General features: G+C 41.4%; 1 protein-coding gene and 1 non-coding gene across 2 annotated transcripts in view; both read right to left on the reverse strand.

Annotated features, from left to right (window-relative positions):
• The window catches only part of LOC126260114 (non-homologous end-joining factor 1), a 136,159-nt gene that overhangs the window by 41,455 nt on the left and 68,524 nt on the right, over nucleotides 1-26,180 (reverse strand). The window contains exon 3 of the mRNA XM_049957349.1: nucleotides 22,128-22,266. Within this exon, the coding sequence (XP_049813306.1) occupies nucleotides 22,128-22,266 (139 nt within the window). The remainder of the gene's footprint in view (nucleotides 1-22,127; nucleotides 22,267-26,180) is intronic.
• Nucleotides 23,112-23,183, reverse strand: Trnas-aga (transfer RNA serine (anticodon AGA)). The gene has a single exon. It is a non-coding gene; the product is annotated as a tRNA-Ser (tRNA).

Consider the following 26,180-nt stretch of genomic DNA (forward strand, 5'->3'; position numbering starts at 1 on the left):
GAAAACGGGCTTCGGATGTCAAAAGGGAGCAATGGTGGATGCTTAACACTTGTAGGGAAGCAGGAGTGGCACTTCCAATCGTGGCACAGGCCCCTCGTGCCACCTGATGCCACTCGGTCCCGTGGCGGGATGCAGCTGCTACGAGCTGCCCAACTCACCTTCAGCGCGATGTCGGTTTATTCCCTGTGATTGGCGCCAGTGGCCGTAATCGTGGCTATACAAGCAGAAAATTGTGTCAGCCCTGGAAGTCAGCTGTTTTACTCATGACGACAATGGTGGAGATAGCCACTGAAAGCTTGACAATTTTATTCGCATTGACGCGGCTTGTAAACCAAGAAGATTTTATTCAGGGAAGATATTAATTACCTTTCTTTACCCCACTTCCTCGCCCTCCCCCACATTTATGCGACATCACTAACAAACTTGGGATCACAATATCAATGAGTATTTAGCTTCACTTTGAAATGTACACTCCTGGAAATTGAAATAAGAACACCGTGAATTCATTGTCCCAGGAAGGGGAAACTTTATTGACACATTCCTGGGGTCAGATACATCACATGATCACACTGACAGAACCACAGGCACATAGACACAGGCAACAGAGCATGCACAATGTCGGCACTAGTACAGTGTATATCCACCTTTCGCAGCAATGCAGGCTGCTATTCTCCCATGGAGACGATCGTAGAGATGCTGGATGTAGTCCTGTGGAACGGCTTACCATGCCATTTCCACCTGGCGCCTCAGTTGGACCAGCATTCGTGCTGGACGTGCAGACCGCATGAGACGACGCTTCATCCAGTCCCAAACATGCTCAATGGGGGACAGATCCGGAGATCTTGCTGGCCAGGGTAGTTGACTTACACCTTCTAGAGCACGTTGGGTGGCACGGGATACATGCGGACGTGCATTGTCCTGTTGGAACAGCAAGTTCCCTTGCCGGTCTAGGAATGGTAGAACGATGGGTTCGATGACGGTTTGGATGTACCGTGCACTATTCAGTGTCCCCTCGACGATCACCAGTGGTGTACGGCCAGTGTAGGAGATCGCTCCCCACACCATGATGCCGGGTGTTGGCCCTGTGTGCCTCGGTCGTATGCAGTCCTGATTGTGGCGCTCACCTGCACGGCGCCAAACACGCATACGACCATCATTGGCACCAAGGCAGAAGCGACTCTCATCGCTGAAGACGACACGTCTCCATTCGTCCCTCCATTCACGCCTGTCGCGACACCACTGGAGGCGGGCTGCACGATGTTGGGGCGTGAGCGGAAGACGGCCTAACGGTGTGCGGGACCGTAGCCCAGCTTCATGGAGACGGTTGCGAATGGTCCTCGCCGATACCCCAGGAGCAACAGTGTCCCTAATTTGCTGGGAAGTGGCGGTGCGGTCCCCTACGGCACTGCGTAGGATCCTACGGTCTTGGCGTGCATCCGTGCGTCGCTGCGGTCCGGTCCCAGGTCGACGGGCACGTGCACTTTCCGCCGACCACTGGCGACAATATCGATGTACTGTGGAGACCTCACGCCCCACGTGTTGAGCAATTCGGCGGTACGTCCACCCGGCCTCCCGCATACCCACTATACGCCCTCGCTCAAAGTCCGTCAACTGCACATACGGTTCACGTCCACGCTGTCGCGGCATGCTACCAGTGTTAAAGACTGCGATGGAGCTCCGTATGCCACGGCAAACTGGCTGACACTGACGGCGGCGGTGCACAAATGCTGCGCAGCTAGCGCCATTCGACGGCCAACACCGCGGTTCCTGGTGTGTCCGCTGTGCCGTGCGTGTGATCATTGCTTGTACAGCCCTCTCGCAGTGTCCGGAGCAAGTATGGTGGGTCTGACACACCGGTGTCAATGTGTTCTTTTTTCCCTTCCAGGAGTGTATTTATGTACTTGATGCATTAAAGTACTTCTTTACTTAATGACTAACAGATGTACTTAACATCTTTTATTACTTAACCTCCCATATAAAAGACATATGAAACCCAACCATTGTTCATGAAAGGATATGAAAGGTAAGAAAATCCTACTTAAAGAATATACAAATTACTCTTCATGTACTCAAATAGAGCTTATAATTGTTATTTAATAATGTATCTTCTTATACTTGAAAAAAAAAAAAAAAGGCTTTTCTTAATACTTTTATGATGTAAGCTAGGACAGTAAGAGAGGAACGTAAATTACAGATAACGGGATAGCTTAAGAGGAAGAAACTGCTCAATGGAAAACTATATATGAAGTAATGAAGCAATAATCTTGGAACCTGCCAGTTGTCAATCTGCCTAATCCGCAAAGGTAGCAGATTCTCCTGAGGTTTTATGCAGCTGACCAAAGAAAGTTAAATGCTTATACCCAGCCCTTTTGCCTCTGTTTACTTACCTAAAAACAGTATTCATATTCTATTATCTGTTAACATTATTCATTTCAAGGCAAGACCTCTTGTCATTTCTATTACTAATGATGGTGCAAACCCACATAAAGGTTGCCTAACATATTGCTGGCACTTATAATATTTACTTCCAATTACATTGAAATTAAAACCAATTTAAGCAGTAACATTTTAGTGTCTGCGATAAAATTTGTGCAATGTCCAGCTTATGCTTAATTGCTGAAACAGCAATTACATTTAAGATTAGACTTCTGTCACAGCAGACAAGAACAGATGAACACTTAATAACATTAACTGTGATATGTAAATATGTAAATTTTCTCTATTATAATTCTTCTCATTTGCCAATAAACAAAGAAAAAAATTTAAATTAACATTGTCATATAATTATAGTAACAAAAATGTATAAATCTTTAAAATCAATTCACAAAATAAACAAGATTTCTTTTCCGTTATAATAAAGATTATGACTAACACATCTGCAATGATTCTATGTGCACTCCACTGAAGACCATACAACCACCACAGGTATTCGGACTGTAAATACATCTTAAATCTTTATCTCCCCTTAATACGTCAAACAATACAATTCTCATTGCTGGATACACTATAGGAGGAGGAGGAGATTAGTGTTTAATGTCCCGTCAACAACGAGGTCATTAGAGACGGAGCAGAAGCTCAGATTAGGGAAGGATTGGGATGTAAATCGGCCATGCCCTTTCAAAGGAACCATCCCGGTATTTGCCTCAAACGATTTAGGGAAATCACGGAAAACCTAAATCAGGATGGCCGGAGACGGATTTGAACTGTCGTCCTCCAGAATGCGAGTCCAGTGTGCTAACAACTGCACCACCCCCTCGGTCCGATACACTATAGCTACATAATACAGGTTGCAAGATATAGTACAGAGTCATCCACTAATAAACCTTATTCTATCAATAAGCAGTAATGAGTTGTTAATTTACATAATACGTATTTGTAGGTTAATAACCCATCCACATACTCTTTCATTATCCTATTCTTGGGGCCGTTAAACTTCAGACTAGTCTTCACTTTTAGTTCTATTTCCCAGAGATACACTACAGTCAAGGCTGAGATTTTTAGAAAACTCATTACAGCTGAAAGGTTCCCTTAAATATTCAACTGTATTTTTACACTTACTACAATTAAATAGGAATTTAGTATAGCAACGAATATCTTTACTAGTATGTCTGCCTTCTCAACAAGTGGAAAAATCAAAAATCATTTCTTCACTAAATACTTCTTACAACACAAATATTTTTCATACTGGGTTTATAATAGTCATAGACTTTAGTCAGCTCACTAGGACACAAAAATTCTATTTTAAATTGAGTTTCAAACTGACACAAAGTTTTAAACTTATGCTGGTATTTGGCATTCCAATTTATCGTTTCCTCTTGTAAATGTTTAAGAATAAAGTTAATTTTAGTTGTACCTCCCCAGCCTTTGTTTAACACTTCCCTAAATTGTTTTAAAAATGCAACGGGATGTACAAGTACCATCTGATTTGAACTTCATAAATTCCTTCCAGTGTACTACAATGTTGTCCAAAGAATTGGTGATAGCACTAGTGAATTAAAGTTTCTCATGTACCTAAGATTGATCTACTTCTCGATGTTCCATCAAACCAGGTGAAGCATTTGGTGCACAAACTACTTCACCAAAATCTTTATTCAGCTCAAATACCTCTACTGGCTTTGCGTACTTGAGATTTGATTACTTTTTATTTCCTGAGTTGAAGATTCCTCTAGTTTAGTTTGCAACATCTTAGGTAACTTTACCAAATTCACTTCTATACAGGAAATTTTAATTCTTGAAGAGTCTACTTTCGTAGCTAAGTTCTCTGCTTGTGTTTTTAAATTTGTAATTCCATTCAACAATTCTCGTTTTGTGTCTCTAACACTATTTTTTGATTTGTCCAAGTGCTCTGCTTCAGCTTCAGAACTGTTTGATAACTCCTTCAATTTTTTTCAAAATATCTGACATTCTGTTATCCATTTTTCGAGTGGTTTTCTAATACAATAACACTATCAGTAACAGCTCACCTAGCCAGGCACACCACACATTGCCACTGTGTCGTGTGTGGGTGATGCGATGTCTCTCGTAGCCACTGTGCAGTGGTCACTTAGTCAGCTGTCAGCCACTGTCCTGGATGCAAGGCCATACTGCTATCATGTTGCCTGGTTGTTGCAAATATAATCACATAGATCGCTGCTACAGATGTAGGCATAGAAGTACTGCTACAGATGTAGGCATAGAAGTAGCACATCAAAATCTTCCATTTGTAGACGTACTGTTTCTTTACTCTCGAATCGATGCTTAATTCAACGTGTAAGTTGTTGTTGTTAACCTGGTTGTTAAGGTCAACTAATCTCATTTATGCATTATATTGCGTTAATTCACACTTGTTTGGTTTTTTGATCAGGTCACCAAATACATATGTCTTATGGGCGACATTACAGCCTGTGTTTGCCTAAGTATCTTCACTTTTACTTCAGCTGCTCCACGCAACTTATTCTTCTTGCGTTATGGCCTCTGTAGGACCACGGGTAGCCCCTTCGTAGACTGCATTTTCCTCTTCTTCTCCCAGAACCTCTTCATTCTTTCTCTTCTTCTCTCCCGCTCTTCTTCTGAGATCTTCAGTTTCCGTTTCTCCTGTCGGCTCCACTGGTGACACTCTAATCTTTTCCTGTATTCTTCTCTGTCATTGATCTCTGGCATATTGGTCGGTGTATATTTGTTCCTCCAATTTTCGTTTCCTTCGACCACGATCCTCAATTCCAACCAGTCCTTCCGAAGTTCAACAACCCATTTGGTTCCTGTCTTTCCCCTTGTCCTCCCTGTTGTTTCCCACACTCTTCCTCATTCTGTCCATACTCATACTAACTACATGTCCAGCAAACCTTGCCCTTTTGAGTCCGATTTCCCCGGATATTGTTCTCATGTTCCGGAACAATTCTTCCCTAGGTCTTCGCATCCACCTGTCTCCACGCAACATATTTCTCCTCCATTATTTCTTGGAAATTCCTTTTCGTATCTTATAAGCTCTCTTACTCCAACACCTTATCTGTGTCCTCTCACAGTCATCAAATGTGAATTGCAATAAAAGGTTTTCTAGTTCTGGGTTGAAACTAAGTTCTCACATCTCGACTGATCTGTCATCGAGATGATGTTCACTGAACGTATACGGTCACCTTATCATGTTTTCTTGATGCAGTGGACCTACTGTGCAGTGCCACTAATGCTCATATCTACACCAACTCACTACGAAATGACATAACTGCTCTTTTAAAGAACTTGTATGTATTTGATGGTTCTCGTATTTAGCATTTACAACATTAGGTGACAGATTCCTTACTCAGAACAACACATCTGAAGTGAATCTCAGAACAACACCCAAGAGTGTGACATTTCTCCACAGCTTCCTATCAGGTGCTTCTGGGTGTTTAAACTGTCACAACAGGTGCTTCCTCTGTGCCTTCCAAAACCCTGCCAAGCCGCAATGCCAGAGTATAACCACCACCTCCTATGCAGGTAGAGACTCTTGACAACATTGCGCATTGCCTATGTCCTGCGCTCAATGCTTCTTGCGTCCTCTCTGCACAAATCTAAATCGAAGCATGCACTGTGAAAATTCTCTACACACTAACAACCTAAACAATATTTTACATAATATCTCTCATCTGACTGCCACGAGGTGGTGAAACAGCCTGTTACACAAGTGCGACTTACCATGAATGTTACATAGGATGATACTTTTCTCGCAATTATGGTCAGTTCTTGTCAAATTCTTCTCTAGCGCTACCTAGTCACAAGTATTATCAAGTATTTTTCTGCGTTTATTGGTTAAGAAATGTTTATTTGTTCTGGTATACTGGAGTACATATTTTGTACAACTGGCTGAGTATGTCGAACACACAACTGTAGCTGTTCGGATGGCTACCACCTAGCTGCGTCGACAAATTTATCGAGCTGCAAAAGATTGATAAGGCTAGCAATTTTCATCTGCAAGCTGTTTAATACTGAACTATTGTACTAGAATTTGTCATCCCAAATAAAAACTGAGCCTAAACCAGATAATGTGTTTGAGGAGTCAGGTTATTAGTCTCCTCACAAAAACTTGAGAAATGTGGACAGCCTTTGACAAGTAGCACTCTTCAATTGATATCAGCTAACACAAATTGTGCAAACAGTGATCTAAGCCCAATGAATGTCAGAATTGTGTAACCTAATGCCAATAGTGGCCTAAATGCAGACCTGGAAAGTTTGCTGGTCAAAGCGCTTGAGATCTAATCAGGTTAACTTAAAGAAGGGTATTCAAAGAGAGGTGGCTGAGGTGTAATGAACTTTTTCATCCTCAATAAGTAACTTAAAAAATAAGAAACTGAAAACAATTCAAAAAAGGTAGAATCTGATTGCAACAGACATCATGAAACTATTTAGACAATGAAGCAGAATGAATTTTAATCCAGAGATATTAACACTTGCATCGTACAAATTATTAGGATTCCTTTCCATTCCATTCAAATATGGAGTGCAAGAAGAATGATTATTTGAATGCCTCTCACATGCAGTAATTATTCTAATCTTATCCTCACAACCCCTATGTGAGCAATACATAGGGGGTTGTATGGTATTCTCTGTCATTATTTAAAGCCGGTTCTTGAAATGTTGTTAACAGACTTTCTTAGAATAGTTTATGTCTATCTTCAGGAGTCTTCCAGTTTAGATCCCTCAGTACCTTTGTGACACTTCAATTTTACATTTCTGAACATTTAAAGCAAGTTGCCAATCTCTGCATCTCTTTGAAATCTTAGCAAGATGTGACTGAATATTTATACAACAATGAAAACTATCAATATGCGGCAACATAATTTAACTGGATAGATAAAAAATCTACTCACGATTCGGCGGCAGAACATTCGCATAAACAATGTTATAATGATGCAAGCTTTCAGAGCCAGTGGCTCCTTCTTTAGGCAGAAGGGTTGAAGGGAAAGGAAGAGGGGCGAAGGAAAAGGACTAGCGAGGCCTAGGAAAAGGTGTGGATTTCGGAAAAGTGACCCAGAACTGCAGGCCAGGGGAGACTTACTGGATGGGATGAGAAGGAAAGACTGATTGGTGGGGACAGCACCAGACAAGATCTGAAAGCCTAAGAGCTTAAAGGTGGAATACAGGGTACTTTAAGCTCTCAAGTTTTCAAATGTTGTCAAGAGCAGTCCCCCACAATCAGTCTCTCTTTCTCACCCCATTGGGTAAGTCTCTATTGACATGCAATTCTGGGTGGCTTTTCTAAAATCTACCCCCTTTCCTAAACATCTCTAGTCCTTTTCCTTCACCCCACTTCCTCCCCCTTCACCCCTCTTCCTTCCCCTTCAACCCTTCTGTCACAAGAAGGAGCCACTGGCTCCAAAAGCTTACATACTTATAACTTTTTTTTTTTTTTTTTTTTTTAAGTGTGCGTTCTGCCACCACTTGGTGAGTGGATTTTTGAATATTTATGCAGCTTCTTTTGGACAGTACTTCATTAAAGATAACTGCATCATCTGTAAAAAGTGGGAGGTTACTATTAATACTGTCTGCAAGGTCACCAATATATAACATGAACTGCTGGGTTCCAAGACACTTCCCTAGGGCACACCTGAAGTTACATTGTGTATGACAATGACCCCTCATCCAAAATAACATGATGCATTCTTCCAACCAAAAGGTCCTCAATCCAGTCACAAATTTCCCTTGACACCCTATGTGATTGTGCTTTTGACAGCAAGCATAATCAAAAAAACACTACATCCATCCTGTTCCCTTGACCCAAAGCCTTCAGTATGTCATGTGAGAAAACTGAAAGTTGGGTTTCACATGGTCGATGTTTTCGGTATCCATGCAGGTTGGCATTGAGGTGATCATACTGTTCAACGATATCATACTGTGGTTTTGGGGATCATGTCTACTGGTGTTCTTGTAGACAGGTATGACCTTTGCTTTTTTCCAAGAATTGGGCACAGTTTTTTGTTCAAGGGATCTACGATATAGTTACAATAGGGTCTAACTCAGCCACAAATTCAGTATAGAATCTCATAGGGATTCCATTGGGCTCTGGAGTTTTGTTCAAGTTCACTAATTTCAGCTGTTTCTCAAAACCACCGACAGTAATACTTCTTTCATTCATCTTTTCAGTGGCACAAGGATTAAACTGGGGCAATTCTCCTGGGTTTTCCTTTTTAAAGGAACATTTGAAAACAGAGTTATGAATTTCAGCTTTCGCTTTGCTACAATCAATTTCAGTTCCTGTCTCATTCACCAGGGAATAGACACTAATTTTGGTCAACTAACAGCCTTTACATAAGACAGAATTTCTTTGGGTTCTGTGAAGATCACCTGAGAATATTCTGCTACAGTAGTCACTAAAGACATCATGCACTGATCTCTTGACAACCAAATGTGTTTCATTCCACATCTCACTATCTATAGACCAACGCTTTGTTTTACACTTATTATGCAGTAATCTCAATTTCTTTAGAAGTTTCCTTACAGTGAATGTATACCATGAAGGTACCCTCCGATTATGAACTGTTATACTGGGTTCATATCTATCCAGTGCACGGTCAACTATTCTTTTAAACTTGATCCATAGTCTACAATCAGTGAAACCTATTTCTGCAGACATAATAGCCACGGGTGCAGTGTTAAAATAGTGTTACTATTTACTTCTTGCTTTAATATACACAAGCATCCTTTGTGAAAACCTTTATTTCTGTTTACATTAGCATTAAATGTGTGCCACAACTGATATTGTACTTAACTGCCATATTCGGAGTTGTTCCCAACTACAGAAAATGTATTTGAAGCCACTCTCTGTGCTGACACAGAACAGAAATAGCATCAAAAGAACCAGATCAACAGCTGTTCTTTGTTAGTGGGAATCCTTTGGCAGATTCCAGAACGTGCTATAGCTGTTTGCAAGTGAGTTACACAAAAAAGTAACTTAACTCATGTCACAACTATTATTCATTTATGTTAACAAGACCTGACCACATCAGCTGGTTTGTTGTACACTTTGCAATAAACAGGCACACGGTTGCCATTTGATAACGGAAAAAGTGTGTGTGTGTGTGTGTGTGTGTGTGTGTGTGTGTGTGTGTGTGTGTGTGTGTGCGCATGCAAGTTCACGTATGCGTATGTGGTCGTTTGTTAAGAGAAGCAAGATGGAGCTTGCCTTCACGTATTATGTAATCTTTTCTTGCATTTGAGGGATGATCATCCGAAAAGCAACATGAATTCCTTTCTGTGTGTGATGGGCTAGTAGTTTGATCTCTACAACCACGTATGTTCGATATAAATGTGCAATAACTGCTCACAGATCAGATGGCAGGTGGTAGCACTAGCACTGGAGAATATATAAAGAATGTTGGGAGGGGGGGGGGATGCGGAAAACAGTGCAGTTGCAGTTTTAATGCAGAATCGGAGCAATCTGATGCCAAACAGGACACAATCATTGGCTACTGGGCCAAGTGTGGAAGCATTTCCAAAACAGCTAAAGACATAAACTGTTCTCGCACTGCTGTGGTTAAAGTATACAGTGTGTGGCAAAATGGCACTATCCAAAGTGTGAGGCAACTGTGATGCAGCACGGTCCATGGATGACAGGAGTGAACAACAGCTGCAGAGATGTGTACAAGCAAAAAGACATGCAACCACTGAGCAACTAACTGCCCAGATGAGCCAAGGCACTCGCAGCAGTGTCTCCTCAATGACCATTCAGCAATTGCTGCTGCATATGGGCCTCCTCAGCAGGTGGCTGGTTCATTTATTCATGCTGACTGGAGTTCATTGGTGACAAAGTCAGGAATTTGCATGACAATACTGCAACTGGATGTCCACTGCGTGGTGACAAGTGGCCTCACCAGATGAATCACATTGCTCCCCCGGACACATAGCATTTTGGTGTAACGTCTGAAACCATACACTCTACAACAACCATTGGAAGGGTCAAAGACAAATGTCAAGGTGCATACTCAGTCCTCCGAGCACTCAGAAGTTAAATGTGTGTGTGTGTGTGTGTGTGTGTGTGTGTGTGTGTGTGTCTACACGCATATGGTTGTTATCACTCTGTGACCCAAAAGAAATTAGTTATTTAAGATTTTGTGTTTCCTTGTGTTCCTAGTTAGAATGCAAATGGTGACAAGCGAGGGTAGTATTTTCATGTGGTCTGGATCCTGAGGATTTACTGCCATCAGTTCGACTGTGTAGACTATTTCAATTGCTCACCTAACAGCAGCGGCTTAGTGCAGCTGTGCTGAAACTGTTGTTGGGTATGTTGAAGCACGCTCTGCCACTGGTTGCTCAGTCACTACAGCCCACCCCACCCTCGACCCCCCCTGCCCCTCCTGCTTGGATGAATCCACAGACAACTGGAATGCTAACGACAAGCGGCTTCAACAACGTTTTGTGGCATTCCACGTGGTTGATAGGGAGGTTTGTAAGACTCCCTTCTTATCCTGGACACCTCTTGTATATGTAACTTACGGCACCAGTTAGCGCCTCTGCAAGAACCGGCGTTGCTTTCCTTTGGTGATATGTGTTGTTTGCTGTCCACCTATCGCAAAAAGTGTATGCATTTGGTTGCTGTATGTTGAATTCTACCAATGTCACAAACAGCCACAGCAGTCACATCTAGATTGGGCACTGAGCTTCATGACCATAGTAGTAAATGTCGCTTTGTCACAGTTAAGTCTCAGGAGCCATATGCAGAGACCACGGTCCAGGACACAATACCCCCGATAAAGAAGAGCGTCAATATGCCCTTTAGTTGAGGACCCTATGTTAGGAGAAGTTTACAGTATTGCACAGTCAATTGAGGTTTCTTACAGCACAAGCCGCCAGTTACAGACTTGGAGATGTTGCTGTTATTGACTATGGGCAATCCTGGCACATGGAGCCTAGCGTGCTAGAGGAAGAGGAGAAGACGGCCACAGTACAAACACGCTTGCTGGGCTGCTGCAGGCAAACACTTTGTTAGCAGCAGGAACACTGAATGCTCCTTCCTTCACATCCCTCTTCTTTCGTGCAGCATGAGCAGATGGCCTGATCCAGGCAGTGGATCACATGCCATAACTGTAAGAATAAAGGTCACATAGCCAGTCGTATATCAATCTCTAATACCTCTGGCGTTCTTGCAGGAATCAATGGACGTCGATATTCACGCTGTTTCGTTTTTGTGTTCACTGTTTCTGAAGGTCAGAACAAACTTTATACTGAAGTGTGGGTGATGAACTAACCAGTCAACACAGAATCTGCCTTATCCCTATTTAACTCACAAACTTACACCGGGCTCATGTCCCCATGGTTGGCATGCGTCAAGTGTCAACTGGTAAGCTATAACAAATAGAGTACTACTCTTGGCCAGTTCACGGCTGACACAGTTTACAAGTCAGTTGTGCACTCTGTTATGTAGTTGGTGGTCAATGACGTGAGAACTGAAAATTGATTTGGGTTGATCGACTTTAATTTTTCTATCACAGATGCGGTGCATCTGGTGTTAGACCAAGTGCCTTATCATGAATCAGATTCATCGTGTTCTGAGTTTTCTGATCTGTTGGTCTCAGGGTTAGGTTGTGGAAACAGTTTCACAGTACACATCACCCTCATTTTTTTTTTCTTTAGCTGAGGCCAGTGCCAGTTGCTTTACACAACCAGGTCACGACAGAGCTGGGATGCTTGAAGCAGGTGGGAGTGATTCAACTGACTTCCTCACGAGGATGGGCTACGCCCTTAGCAATTGTAAAGAAATCGTCCAATCAGCTTCAGGTCCATGGAAACTACAAGGTCACTATACATGCACAAGGTAGTCATGGACACTTACCTCCTACCTCGCCCAGAGGAGCTGCTCACTAGGTTGGCTGGGGTAGCTTCTTTTTTTTTTTCAAATACAAACTTGGCTGAAGCCTACTTACAGCTTCCATTGAACGAGGCATCAAAAAATTGCTTGTGCTCAATAGGCCTTTTGGCCTCTATTGTATCCGTGGCTCATGTTTGGGGTTGGTAGTGCACCAGCAATCTATCAACATTTTCTAGAACAGGTCACGGTGGTTGTTCCCCAGAAAATTAACTATCTTGATGGTACTGTTGTGACATGTGCTTCCATGTAGAATAATCTACGTAAGCTTCATTCATTCTTTGTTTACTGTTCTGCAAGCCTCAAATGTAAACTTGCGAGTATCACTTATTTTAACTGTCCACTGTTTATTTGGGTCACGAAATTTCCTAGCAAGGTATGCCCCCATGTAACAGCATTTTGCTGTCATTATGGCTTTTCCCCATTGATCTAATCTATGAGAACTTCATGCATTCCTTGGCGAAATGTCACAAGTTTATTTCCAGACCACACCCTGTTTGGTTTACAGCCTATGAGGTCAAAGATAGTATTCATTCTGTGCTACATCTTGCAACACTTCAACCTGGCATGCATCTGGTCCCAGCCACGAACACATCTGAGTACGGGGGTGGAAGCAGTCCTACCCATTACCATTCTGATGGCTCTAAACAGCCAACTGACTTTGCATCAAAAACATTCAACTCGGCTCGACAACAATATTAATCTCAGGTGGAAAAGGTATGGAGAAAGAATCTCTTACTATAACCTATGCAGGAAAAAAAATTCATGTGTACTTGCATGGTGCAAAATTTCATTTAGTTACCACCCATAAGCCTTTTGTTTCCCTGTTTAGCCTGTTGGGCACCCTTGGTCTTCAGCAATGTGCTCTGTTCTTGTCACGATACAATTACGAGGTCCTTAGCGTTACAATTATGAGATCCATTTTCATCCCACATCACAATGTGGGAATGTGGATTTTTCTTCCCAGTTCCTCATGGGCCCAGACCACTTGTTTAACCAAGAGGAACTGCTTTTTTTACAATTGCATATGGATGCAAGACACACAGTGGATGGTTTTCCCATCACAAGTTCCCATATTGCCTCTGTTGTGGCAATGGATCCAGTGCTCCAGCAGGTCATGCACATGGTGCAACAGCGGTGACTCATTGTCAGATAGGCTGGGTTTCAGACCCGCTTCAGAATTATTAAGTATTGAGCCACCATCTCTCCCTCTCAGATGGCATTGTTCTCTTGTAGACAGATGAGTTTACTCGCCACATCGTGATTCCAGCAGCTCTGTGGTGAGAGGTCCTCCATTTATTGCATCAGTGACACTTGGGGATCACTTGCAAGAAACTGTTGGTGTGTCACCATGTTTTTTGACCGGACCTCAATCGCAAGATGGAACACTTTTTGTTGCAACCAGCTGTAACCAGGGTTAACAATGGGAATGAGTCCACATACATTTTGCTGGTCCTATTTGGACACTTTCTGGTTGTTGGCAACTGATGCTTTTTCTTGTTTTCCTTATGTCATTTGTTGTCCATTTGGGACAGCAGATGCAACTGCCAAAGCCCTATCGAAGATATTTGACATCAATGGCTTGCCTTGCACTTTGGTGTCAGACAATGGTCCTCAATTTGTGGCTCAATCTTTCAAGGACTTCTGTAACGACAATGGCATTCACCATGTCACAGCACCTCCTTTCGAGCCACATTCGAACACTCTGTCCGGACATTTGAGACACGGACACGTTCGTACATGGCGGACTTTCCCACTGAAGAGGCTCTTACATTTTTCTTAAGCTCTTACAGAATGATGCTAACTGGGGCCTAGAGTCCCACTGAGCTCCCGCACAGCCATCAACTGCTGATGCTCCTCAACCTCTTGCTGCCGAGTGGACATCCGCCACCAGTAGTGGTTTCGTTGAAGTTTACACCTGTCTGGGCCAGGAGTTCTGGACAGTACCTTCAACCTCACTGGATCCCAATGGTAATCCACAGCCAGTGCAATGTCTGTGTCTTTGTGGTTTGCATTAACGATTAGCTGTGGCACATCACAAGAACAAGTTGTGTCCTACGGTGCAGGCTGGGAGCCTGACGCCGACTGTTCACTTGCTGCCACCTGTTCGTCCTTCGCCCCAGTTTCCTATCATTCACATTTGCTTCCTGCAACTCGTGTTGGCTCTTCCCCCCTGCAATGAGGCTGCACGGCCAGCAGCAGAGTTTGCAGCCAGTCGCCTTCTCCAGTACTTCTCCTCACCAGTCTGCTGTCACTGCTCCATGAGCAGGTGCCCTTTGTTGCTGATCTCAACGTAGAGATGGCCTCCCTTCTGTTGCCGGTCCCATCTACCGGGTGCCCACAACAATGGGGATGCACTTTCCCACTCATATTTGTCTGTACGCACTGGTCCCAGTGGACTGGGATCTCCTCGCATCTTCTGCTGCCACTACAGGCACCATGAATATCTTTGCAGACACAGCATCATGAACCAGTGATGCCTGCCTCCACCCCAGCAAGGAAGGAGAAGAGTTAGGCATAATCCATATCAGTTCAGGCAGGGGGGTTACCTTCATAGTCTTGGATGTTATTGAGTTTAGCATATGTTAAAATTCAGGAGTAAGTAAGAAACACGTATTTTTTTGTTTTCTCCAAAAAAATTCCTGCCCCCAACATAAACGTCTACAAAGATGACACTGCGAACACCGTTTTGAAGATACAAATTTTGGAATTTTTTTTAAAAATGCTGTATCTCTGTAACAGTTCTAGATATTTTGTTAGAGTTTTTTTTATTTGAAAGATAATTGCTTTATGATTACAATGGTATCCTCCATTTGGACATATCTGTCCAAGTTCTTTTACTGTCGCCTTTTGAATTTTTTTAAAAATAATTTATAGATTTTTTTAAAAAATGCCAAGCCAGAAAAACTATATTTTTTCCTGTTGATTAGTACTATGTAGTACTATATTCTCTGTAAAGGAGAGCTTCCACTTTTGAGTTAGACGGGTTTTATTTTAATTTTCTTTCAAGGGTAATGTATGTCTTTGCTGAAGTTGTTTCTTACTAATTTCTTTGTTACAATGTTTATTTCTATTGTCTTTGTTGTAGTTATTTCTTTTCACTTTCATTGTTGCAGATATTTCTTACAGTTTGTTGTAGTTTCTTGTCAGTTTCTTTGTCGTGGTTGTTAATTGCAGGTTTCTGTTTGTAGCTGTACAGTGTTAATTTGTTTACTGAAAAGGCTTCTAAGAAATATGAGACCTTCCAGTGAGTTTTGTGTTTTCGTGAGGACACAGTTGCAGTGTGTTTTGTGAAAAGGACTGTTTGAAATGTCTTCTGACTGGGGCCACAGGAGAGTGAAGTGTGCTGACTATTTGTGTATCCATAAAAGAGTGATATATAAGACAAACAAAAAAACTGATTTTGTTCATGTTGGGAATAAGAGTTCTCATTCGACGAATCTGTTTCAAAGTGAAGATGTTTCCAGTGATGAATTTTTGTGTTCTAAATGCTTTGAAAGAATAACAACAACAATAGTATCTGAACAAGGTGAAGCCTCCCATGCAGATTTTGCATCAATAGAGGAACAATTAAATACCCTGAATCAGTCAACTACAGAGATAGGTATTAGTTCTGCTAAGAAACAGTTGTCAGTGAAGTCGAGTCCTAAGTTCTATGCATCAAGAAAGAGTAGAGAAATTACTAAAGCTATGGATGAATACACTACAGCAAAACTGACCACACTCTTCAATGTAGAAATTCCATCTTCAGAAGAAAATAAACCAAAGCACTCTTGCACCTCTTGCCAGGAATTTTTCACAAATATCAATTCAGCTGTTAAATATTGTACATCCTACAGTGAAAAGGTGTGTTTTAACTATTATTCCAGAGACATTTTCAAAGAAAACAATTTTGAACCAGTTCGGATTCCATATCAGTCTGATGCTTGTACCACACTGTAATGGAAGTGATTAACACCACATACTGGAAATGAACATATTTTTTACAATGCAATCAGAGTGTACACACTTTTATTATTCCAAGATGACCAGTTTCAACATCCTTATGCTATGATTATGAGCTCCCTGCCGCCGCTGGATAAGCAGCAACCAGCAGCAAGTCGCACTCTTAGCTCACTTATTTGTTTTACAGTTTAATTCTTAGTTTCTTTGCATGTTTTTAGGTACTTGCATAGTTTAATTCACAAATTTTGGGAGTATTATAGTATTTGAGAGTTGTAGAATCGCATTTTAGTACCCATATAGTGTAAATTCGCTTAGTCGTCAGTTATCTGTTTGTTTTGAACAGCTTGTGACATAAAAGAGAGGGAAAAAAATTGCTAGGGATGGATAGGGGCTGTGCCTGTTGTGTACGGATTCAGGGGGGATTGGCCACCATCCGTAAACAGCTGGAAGCTGTACTGGCCGTGGTCGACAGGCTCCGGGCTGTTGCCCTGGGCCGTGGTGACATTGGGACACCCGAAGCGAGCGCTTTGGCGCCTCTGGAACCTGTAGCATCGCCTGGGATCTCTGATGCCACTGCCCCCTCAGATTCGGACATCCTTGCTGGTCGACACTTGCCTGACGGTGATTGGCAAACTGTGGCGGGGTCGTGAATCCCTGGGTGGAAGGCGAAAGTTGGTGCTGGCCGCAAGGCTGTAACCTTACGCCTCCGTAACAGGTTTGAGGTACTGTCCACTGCTGAAAGTACTTCTGAGCCAGCAAGGGTGGCCTCACCTGTTGCGGCAGTGGCCGGTCTTCCTGAGAAGTCCGGACAACCGCAGAAGGTGGGATTGCTTGTCACTGGGAGCTCCAATGTTAGGCGGGTAATAGAGCCCCTTAGGGATACGGCAGCTAAGGATGCGAAGAAAGCCAATGTGCACTCTGTGTGCATACTGGGGGAGTCATCCAAGATGTGGAAAAGGTCCTTCCAGAAGCCATGAAGGGTACAGGGTGCAGCCAACTTCAGGTGGTGGCTCATGTCGGCACAAATGACGTGTGTCGCTATGGATCGGAAGAGATTCTCTCTGGTTTCCGGCAGCTATCTGAGTTGGTGAAGACTGCCAGTTTTGCTAGCGAGATGAAGGCAGAGCTCACCATCTGCAGCATCGTCGGTAGGACTGATTGCAGTCCTCTGGTACAGAGCCGAGTGGAGGGTCTGAATCAGAGGCTCAGACGGTTCTATGACTGCGTAGGCCGCAGATTCCTCGACTTGCGCCATAGGGTGGTGGGGTTTCGGGTTTCGCTAAATAGGTCAGGTGTCCACTACATACAGGAGGCAGCTACACGGGTAGCAGGGGCTGAGTTTTTTTAGGTCAGACAGTCTCAGGAAAGGTCAACAAGGGCTCCAGTCTCAAACGGTACAGGGCAAAGAAACAATGAGAATCGACCAAGCAACAATCGGTACTGTAGTTGTAAATTGTTGTAGCTATGTTGGAAAAGTACAAAAGCTTCAAATGCTGATAAAAAGCACTGAAGCTGAGTTACAGAAACAGAAAGCTGGCTTAAGCCAGAGGTAAACTCTGTCGAAATTTTTACAGAGGCGCAAACCGTGTTCAGAAAGGATAGATTAAATAAAGAAGGTAGTGGGGTGTTTGTTTCTGTTGAGAGTAGTTTATCTTCTAGTGAAGTTGAAATAGATAGTTTCTGAGAATTACTAGGGGAGAGGTTATACCCAACAGCCATACCAAAATAATAATTGGCTCCTTCTACCGACCCCCCCCCCACCCCCCTGTTTCAGATGATATAATAACTGAACGGTTTAAAGAAAAGTTGAATCTCTTTAAAATTAAGTACCCCAGTCATAGAGTTATAATTGGTGGAGACTTCAATCTACCCTCGAGTTGTTGGCAAAAATACATGTTCAAAGCCGGTGGTAGACAGAAAACATCTTCTGAAATTGTACTAAATGCTTTCTCTGAGAATTATTTTGAACAATTAGTTCATGAGCCCACACGAATTGTAAATGGCTGGGAAAACACACTTGACCTCTTAGCCACAAATAATCCAGATCTAATAGAGAGCGTCATGACCGATACAGGGATTAGTGGACACAAGGTCACTGTAGTAAGGCTCAAAGCCATACCAACCAAAACCACTAAAAATAAATGCAAAATATATCTATTTAAAACAGCAGATAAAAATTCACTTGATGCCTTTCTAAGAGAGAGTCTCCATTCCTTCCAAGCTAATTAAGTATGTGTAGACCAGATATGGCTCTAATTCGCAGATACAGTATTGACAGCAATAGATAGATTTATACAGCATAAGTTAATAAGAGACAGGACTGATCCATCATGGTACACAAAACATGTCAGAACACTGTTGCAGAAGCAACGAAAAAAGCATGCCAAATTCAGAAGAACCCAAAATTCCCAAGACTGGCTAAGTTTCACGGAAGCTCGAAATTTAGTGTGGATGTCACTGCAAGATGCTTTTAATAGTTTCCACAATGAAACATTGTCTCAAAATACGGTAGAAAACCCAAAGAGATTCTGGTTGTATGTTAAGTAAGTACACCAGTGGTAGAAAACAGTCAATACAGTCACTGCGCAATAGCGATGGAAATGTTACCGATGATGGTGCCACTAAAGCAGAGTTACTAAATACAGTTTTCCATAATTCCTTCACGAAAGAAGATGAAGTAAATATTCCAGAATTCGAACAAGAAAGAAAACTGTAGTAACCCATTGAATTATAGACTCATATCACTGACCACAATTTGCAGTAGGATTTTGGAGCATATACTGTACTCAAACATTATGAATCACCTTGAAGAAAATGACTTATTGATACATAACCAACACGGATTCAAAAAACGTTGTTCTTGTGCAACACAGCAAGCTCTTTATTCCCATGAAGTAATGAGTGCTGTTGACAAGGGATCTCAGGATCGATTCCATATTCCTAGATTTCCAGAAGGCTTTTGAAACCATTCCTCCAAGCGACTATTAATCAAATTGCATGCATATGGAGTATCATCTCCGTTGTGCACTGGATTCGTGATTTCCTCTCAGAGAGGTCACAGTTCGTAGTGATAAGACGGTAAATCATCGAGTAGAACAGAAGAGACATCTGGTGTTCTGCAAGGTAGTGTCATAGGCCCTCTGCTGTTCCTGATTTACATAAATGATCTAGGTGATAATCTAGGCAGCCCCCTTAGATTTTTTGCAGATGACACTGTAATTTACAGTCTAGTAAAATCATCGGCTGATCAATTCCAATTACAAAATGGTCTAGAGAGAATTTCTGTATGGGGCGAAAAGTGGCAATTGGCACTAAACCAAGAAAAGTGCAAGGTCATCCACATGGGAACTAAAAGAAATCCGATAAATTTTGGGTATACGACAAATCACACAAATCTAAAGGCTGTCAATTCAACTAAATACCTAGGAATTACAATTACGAGCAACTTAAATTGGTTAGACCACATAGATAATATAGTGGGGAAGGCAAAACAAAGACTGCACTTTGTTGGCAGAACACTTAGAAAATGCGACAAACCCACGAAAGAGTCAGTCTACGGTACACTGGTCCGTCCTCTGCTGGAATATTGCTGCACGGTGTGGGATCCTTACCAGGTAGGACTGATGGAGTACATTGAAAAAGTGCAAAGAACAGTAGCTCGTTTGGTGTTACCGCGCAACAGGGGTGAGAATGTCACTGATATGATACGCTAGTTGGGGTGGCAGCCACTGAAACAAAAGCGGTTTTCTTTGTGGCGAGATCTATTTACGAAATTTTAATCACCAATTTTCTCTTCCTAATGTGAAAATATTTTGACACCCACCTACATAGGGATAAATGATCATCATAATAAAATAAGAGAAATCAGAGCTCGAACGGAAAGATTTAAATGTTCCTTTTTCCAAAGCGCCATTCGAGAGTGGAATGGTAGAATTGTAGTACAAAAATGGTTCGATGAACCCTCTGCCAGGCACTTAAGTGTGAATTGCAGATTAATCATGTAGGTGTAGATGTTATTTGATCTAAGGGGGAAACAAAGATGATAAAGGGTGAGCGAGGGGTTGGAGGAAGACTACAAACTGTATCATGCATTATATAAAATAAATTCCATATACATTATGAACTTGTTATAAAAAGGCCAAAATTACACATACCTTATGGAACTTGTCATAAAATTGCCATGTTACATTACATGAAATCAAAATCATAAAAGGCACTCCCCACACATACTTATCGTGATTAAAATCCAGTTGATAAAATGTGCACAGTTGATAAAATCCTTGTACCAACCATGGATGTTAGCAGCAAATGTGACTGCCACAAGCTTGCCGCACAGCACTATGCTGTTGGCGGAGTTCTAACAGAGGCAGCAGACGAGCTACAAAGTCGCCTATCTCGCCACTGGAGGGCATGTGTAGTACAAGCTGAAGATCACATGCTGTGGTTACAAACAACAAATAGTGGTGCACCAGAAGTAAAGATAAATTTTTCAAAGTGCCCATTATAATAATTAGGAATATCACCCGACCATACAAATAAAATTACCATGAGCTTATGGTCCATATAAAATCTGTAGTAATCACAGGCTGTGTGCATAAGCACACAGTGTCTACTACATCTGCATCTACATCTACATCCATACTCCGCAAGCCACCTGACGGTGTGTGGCGGAGGGTACCCTAAGTACCTCTATCGGTTCTCCCTTCTATTCCAGTCTCGTATCGTTCGTGGAAAGAAGGATTGTCGGTATGCTTCTGTGTGGGCTCTAATCTCTCTGATTTTATCCTCATGGTCTCTTCGCGAGATATACGTAGGAGGGAGCAATATACTGCTTGACTCTTCGGTGAAGGTATGTTCTCGAAACTTTAACAAAAGCCCGTACCGAGCTACTGAGCGTCTCTCCCGCAGAGTCTTCCACTGGAGTTTATCTATCATCTCCGTAAAGCTTTCGCGATTACTAAATGATCCTGTAACGAAGCGCGCTGCTCTCCGCTGGATCTTCTCTATCTCTTCTATCAACCCTATCTGGTACGGATCCCACACTGCTGAGCAGTATTCAAGCACTGAGCTTTTATCTTTGGGGGCAAATACTGATATGTAAATATAAACATCTCTGTCTTCCTAGTTGAGCTTCACAGGTCACTTTAGTCTAACTTCATGGCCGTTCGGATGTGCGTATTATTTGTTGACAAGATGTGAAAGATGGGTGGCAGTTCTTTTTTTGTATAGCATATGTTGTGTTGTTAAATGTGTGACTGCACAAATTAAAAAATGAACACACATCTCTGAAGCTGTTATTATTAATGTCAATATACCAAATGAAAAGAATGTCAATATACCAAATGAAAAGAATCCACAGATCCTTCTGCACCATGTAGGAACCATTTATATCTCAAGATGACTGCACCAGTACATAGAAGGAGACACAATTTACATAGAAAATCGAGGTAAGATCAAATAAAAATTTACAACTTTCTGACTGACATTAAGATTTTTGTTCTAATCTGTCACCTTTTATCTTCAGCTTTTCACACAGTTGAAGGATAATGAGTCAAACCAGCTCCCTGTTAAAGTGAGGTTTGCAACAAACACTATAATTTTATGTTATCTTGAAAGGTGAATAGGGATCAGAAAACCAAGAATTGGCTGGGTGAGCAAACCACAGACAAAATGATGAAAGCAAGGTTTGTTTTCCTGTAAATTACTTTGACAAGCATTTGAAGAAAAATAAGAAGAAAAAGCAGAAACAGACACATTGTATTCTAACTAAATGGGACTTAACCCACAAACTTTCTTACAGCTCTTTGTTCGATTAAACGTAAAACAACCATCATAAAACTGTTTTTGCATATGCCATTGAGTAACTTACTTCTGCAGATCTGTGCACCCTCCAGTTTATATTGCTGAATTTCTACATCTTTTCTCTTCAAAATTTCATATAATTGTGTTACTCTACCCTGCAGCTCTTTTACCATTAGTGCCAAAGGAACTGTTACTTCTTGCATAAACTGAAAAGCAAATTTTGTAGACATATAACAAGTGAAGCAACAGAATATGAGTGACTGTGTTATTGCAAGACACTAAAATTTATTTTACAATGTAATGTGCAAAGAGAAACTCCAATTCTAGAACACCCCACAATAAATAATTCAGTCAGATGAAAAAAAAAATTTATTTTCTATTTACAGTTCCCAATACACTTTATAGTTTGAATTTGTAATTAAATATGGTGGAGTAGGTAGTATTATCATACCTTTAATTTACTTTCAACACACTGAAATATGAATGAGGTACTGCATGATGCTGGTTGAAATACAAATGATTTTGTTGCATTATTGAGTCGTTGACAGGCACATAAGCATGACTGAAATCACTGAGGAGCCTTCTGGCAGTGTCTTTTTTCGGAGGGAGTGGGGCAAATCGGTTGAATGCAGTGTCCTATTCATCTACATTGTCTAATCACTGTGGCAGTGAGGGAATATATGTGTGTGTGTGTGTGTGTGTGTGTGTGTGTGTGTGTGTGTGTGTGTGTGTGTGTGTGCAAGGGGGGGGGGGGGGGGGGGGCAAGCACATGTGCGCACACATGTGTTTTTAGGGTTCTGTGTCTCAATCGACATTGTTGTCCATCCTTCTATCCAAATGTTCAAACTATTTTTCTCAGGAATCGGTAGACATATCAAGTTGAAATTTATGTCCCATACTAAGATCTATGGTATCTTGGTGGTATAATAAACATTAACTTCCACGTCAATGCACTTGAAATATATGGCCAATTATGTCACATATTATGATATTCGCAAACTCAGTTATGAAAGATGCATATACGGAGTTTGAAGCAACAAATGAAAATTTGTACCAAGGCCAGGATTTGAACCCGGGTCTCCTGCTCTCTAGGCAGATGCACTGACCATTATGCCACCCTGGCACAGCGGCTTTACACAACTGCACGGTCTAGAATAGCATGCCTCCCTCTTTAATCCAAACCCCATTCACACCTCGGCCCACTCGTTTTCCCACTAAGCTCGCAAAGCATTGCAGAGGCTCTTGAATTGTACTGGAACAGAACTTCAGCATCGAAGGAACAGTGGGACTCTGCCTGAAACCCACGCATAGATACTTTTACTCCAATAAAACTATATGGTTCCAGAGACCTTTCCAAATCTCGAACATCTATGATGTCTTTATGCAGACTGAAGCAATAAATGAAAATTTTTACCGAGGCTGGAATTCAAACCCAGGTCTCCTGCTCATCAGGCCGATGCGCTGACCACTTTGCCACTCACGAACAATGGCTTTCTGTTACTGCGTAGACTACCATAGCATGTCTCCTTCCTCAATCAAATCCCCATTCAGACTCAGTCCACTTGGTTTTCCCCCTAAACTCTAACACCATCAGAGAGGCTCTCCAACTGTATTGGAATAGCATCAAAGCAATGATAAATGCTCTAAAATCACAACAGCAAAACAACATCTGTCTCTATGAGCACAATTACTAGACATCATAAACATTGAAGTATCTTGATAAGACTGATATTAAATTTTGTAAATAATGCTTGCCGGTAACAGAGCGAGTCCCAACAAAAAGGATGTCAACTACTACGGGCAGTCAAAGTTATAATTATCACCTTGAGAAAATAAAGCTATATCAATAATTTTTTGTTTATTTGCAGGTTTGTAGTGCTGGTGAACACTGAAACCCTCCACACCACAGCACCCACACAATTACTACACGTTATTAATGGTTTGCGCCATTTTGTTTTGGATCCTCTAATGGCCTGGTACACTGCTGTGGTGTGTAGATTTCAAAACATACTAGGGATGCAGACACATACCAGAAAAGAAACACACAATTACGTAACTAATTTTGGAGGTGATACTTGAAACTTGAAAAATATCCCCAATAAACGTCATATCTATATTCCATAAAGGAAATTAGTTCGATGAAAACACCCACTGAGGAAATTTTTTGCTGAATACAAGTTATAAGCAGCATGCAATGGGAAACATAGAAATAAGGAAAAACACAGAAATAAGAAAAAACACAGAAATAAGAAAAATATTGCTTAGTTGCTTCTAAACAAATATCCAAATAAATTTTACTAAGATCATACATTTAAAGTTTTACTCTGTCATTAAGACCACTGCAAAGTGCCAAGAATATATGCAGAAACAAGTTCTCCATTCATCAGTTATACAAAAGCATCTGACAATACTTACTTGCAAGATTTCTTTCTTTTTTTCCAGCACAGATAGTGAATGCTGGTTGTACAGTCCAACCAGTATACTGGTGGGTCACAATTCACACAAATTTTAATAAACCCATAGCACTTTTTATCTGGGGGGTGTCACACAGATTAATTATGCCATCAATATTATTCAACTTATCCCTTTATGCCATGGTTAAAATATGGATAGCAGAAATGAAATCAAGCTGTCACAGAAAACAATAAATAATATTTTATTTGCCAATGACAACAGATATTAGCAATTACAGATGATAATGTGTAAAAATGTGATTACTAATCACACAAAACTTTAAGATATGCATGTTTATGAATTGAGAAATCTAGATCCACAAAACATGTGCTCTGGCAATCAAGTGAGCAATAAAAAGCGCCATGGCAACACAGTGATGCACGACACAGTAATACTGATAAAGTACACCCGCAAACCAGGCATATATAGTGGGCAGAGCTGAAAACAGAGTTGTCCTTCCAAAGGTGGAGGTTCTGTGCCATTTCCTCTGCACTGAACCCCTTCACACAGGTAAATCAAGCCGACTGCCTTCTGCTACAGCTACAAGTGTTTGAAATAATTGTTTACAGAAATCTTCAGTAATTTTCATGTTGCTGGATGGTTCAGAGGGATTAGGAATGCAGAAAGGAATAAAAATGTTTAAAATCAGTGCTATCTTTTCGAATGTATGGGAATAGAATGCCCAAATTCATAACAGTGAATTCTGTATAAACACACATTGGTGTTTAGTATGATTTTGTAGTTTAATGAGGATAAAACTCTCAGACTGGATGGAAAAGTCTTAATAATGACTGTAAATTTGAATATCATTATGGAGAGCAAGAAAAAAGTTTCTTGATAGTATGCAGCACACGAAATAAATTAAGAAAATCAAAATGTGTATTTTCAGCTTAACAACAAAAAGATGACATATGAACAAATATATTAATAAATAATTTTACTGTTAATAAAATGGAAGTAACTCTTAAATAATAGTAATTTTTACTTTGAAAAGTTTTCATTGCTGGATTAAAGAAACATGAGCAGTTTCTTTGTTTCCTAACTGCTTCTTACAATAGTACTAAATATACCAAATGTTCAGCTATGTTTTAGTCAAATGATTGCCTCTTCCAACTAGTTCCACTTCCTACAGCAGTAACTGAGACAACTGGAGGGAGTGCACTTATTGGAAACTTTGACTTGTTCACCAGTTAACCAAATCCAATGACTAGCTCTAACCATGGGTGGCATTTACCATGTGTTGTGCCTCTCTGCCAGTAGCATACCCTCTCAAGATGCACGTTATCATTCCTATGGACTGCAGTCCTCACAGTACCCTTTTATAACACATATACTGGTATGAAAGTTCCCAACATGGTTCCCTATCATTTGAAAGCAGTAATGAGACCACTACTGGTCTCTTTCCACTATATTGCCATGAATGAATGGGTCCCAGGGGCATGCCTGAAAACAGTGAGAATCTCTTTCTATGCAAGACCAACTATTGGTGAATTTCTGGTCAGTTTGTGGTGGGCAAGATACAGAATCTGCCAATTCACTTGGTGCTTTCTGCTGTATCCACAAACTACAGTAGCAGCACTTTATACGACAAGGCTTGTCAGATCGCAACGCCTGTTACACTCCTCTGCTCTGCTGAGGATGACGCACCAGACAGCGGACAAACCCT

Source organism: Schistocerca nitens, chromosome 5, assembly GCF_023898315.1.
Source record: "Schistocerca nitens isolate TAMUIC-IGC-003100 chromosome 5, iqSchNite1.1, whole genome shotgun sequence".
NCBI classification, from domain to species: Eukaryota; Metazoa; Arthropoda; class Insecta; order Orthoptera; family Acrididae; genus Schistocerca; species Schistocerca nitens.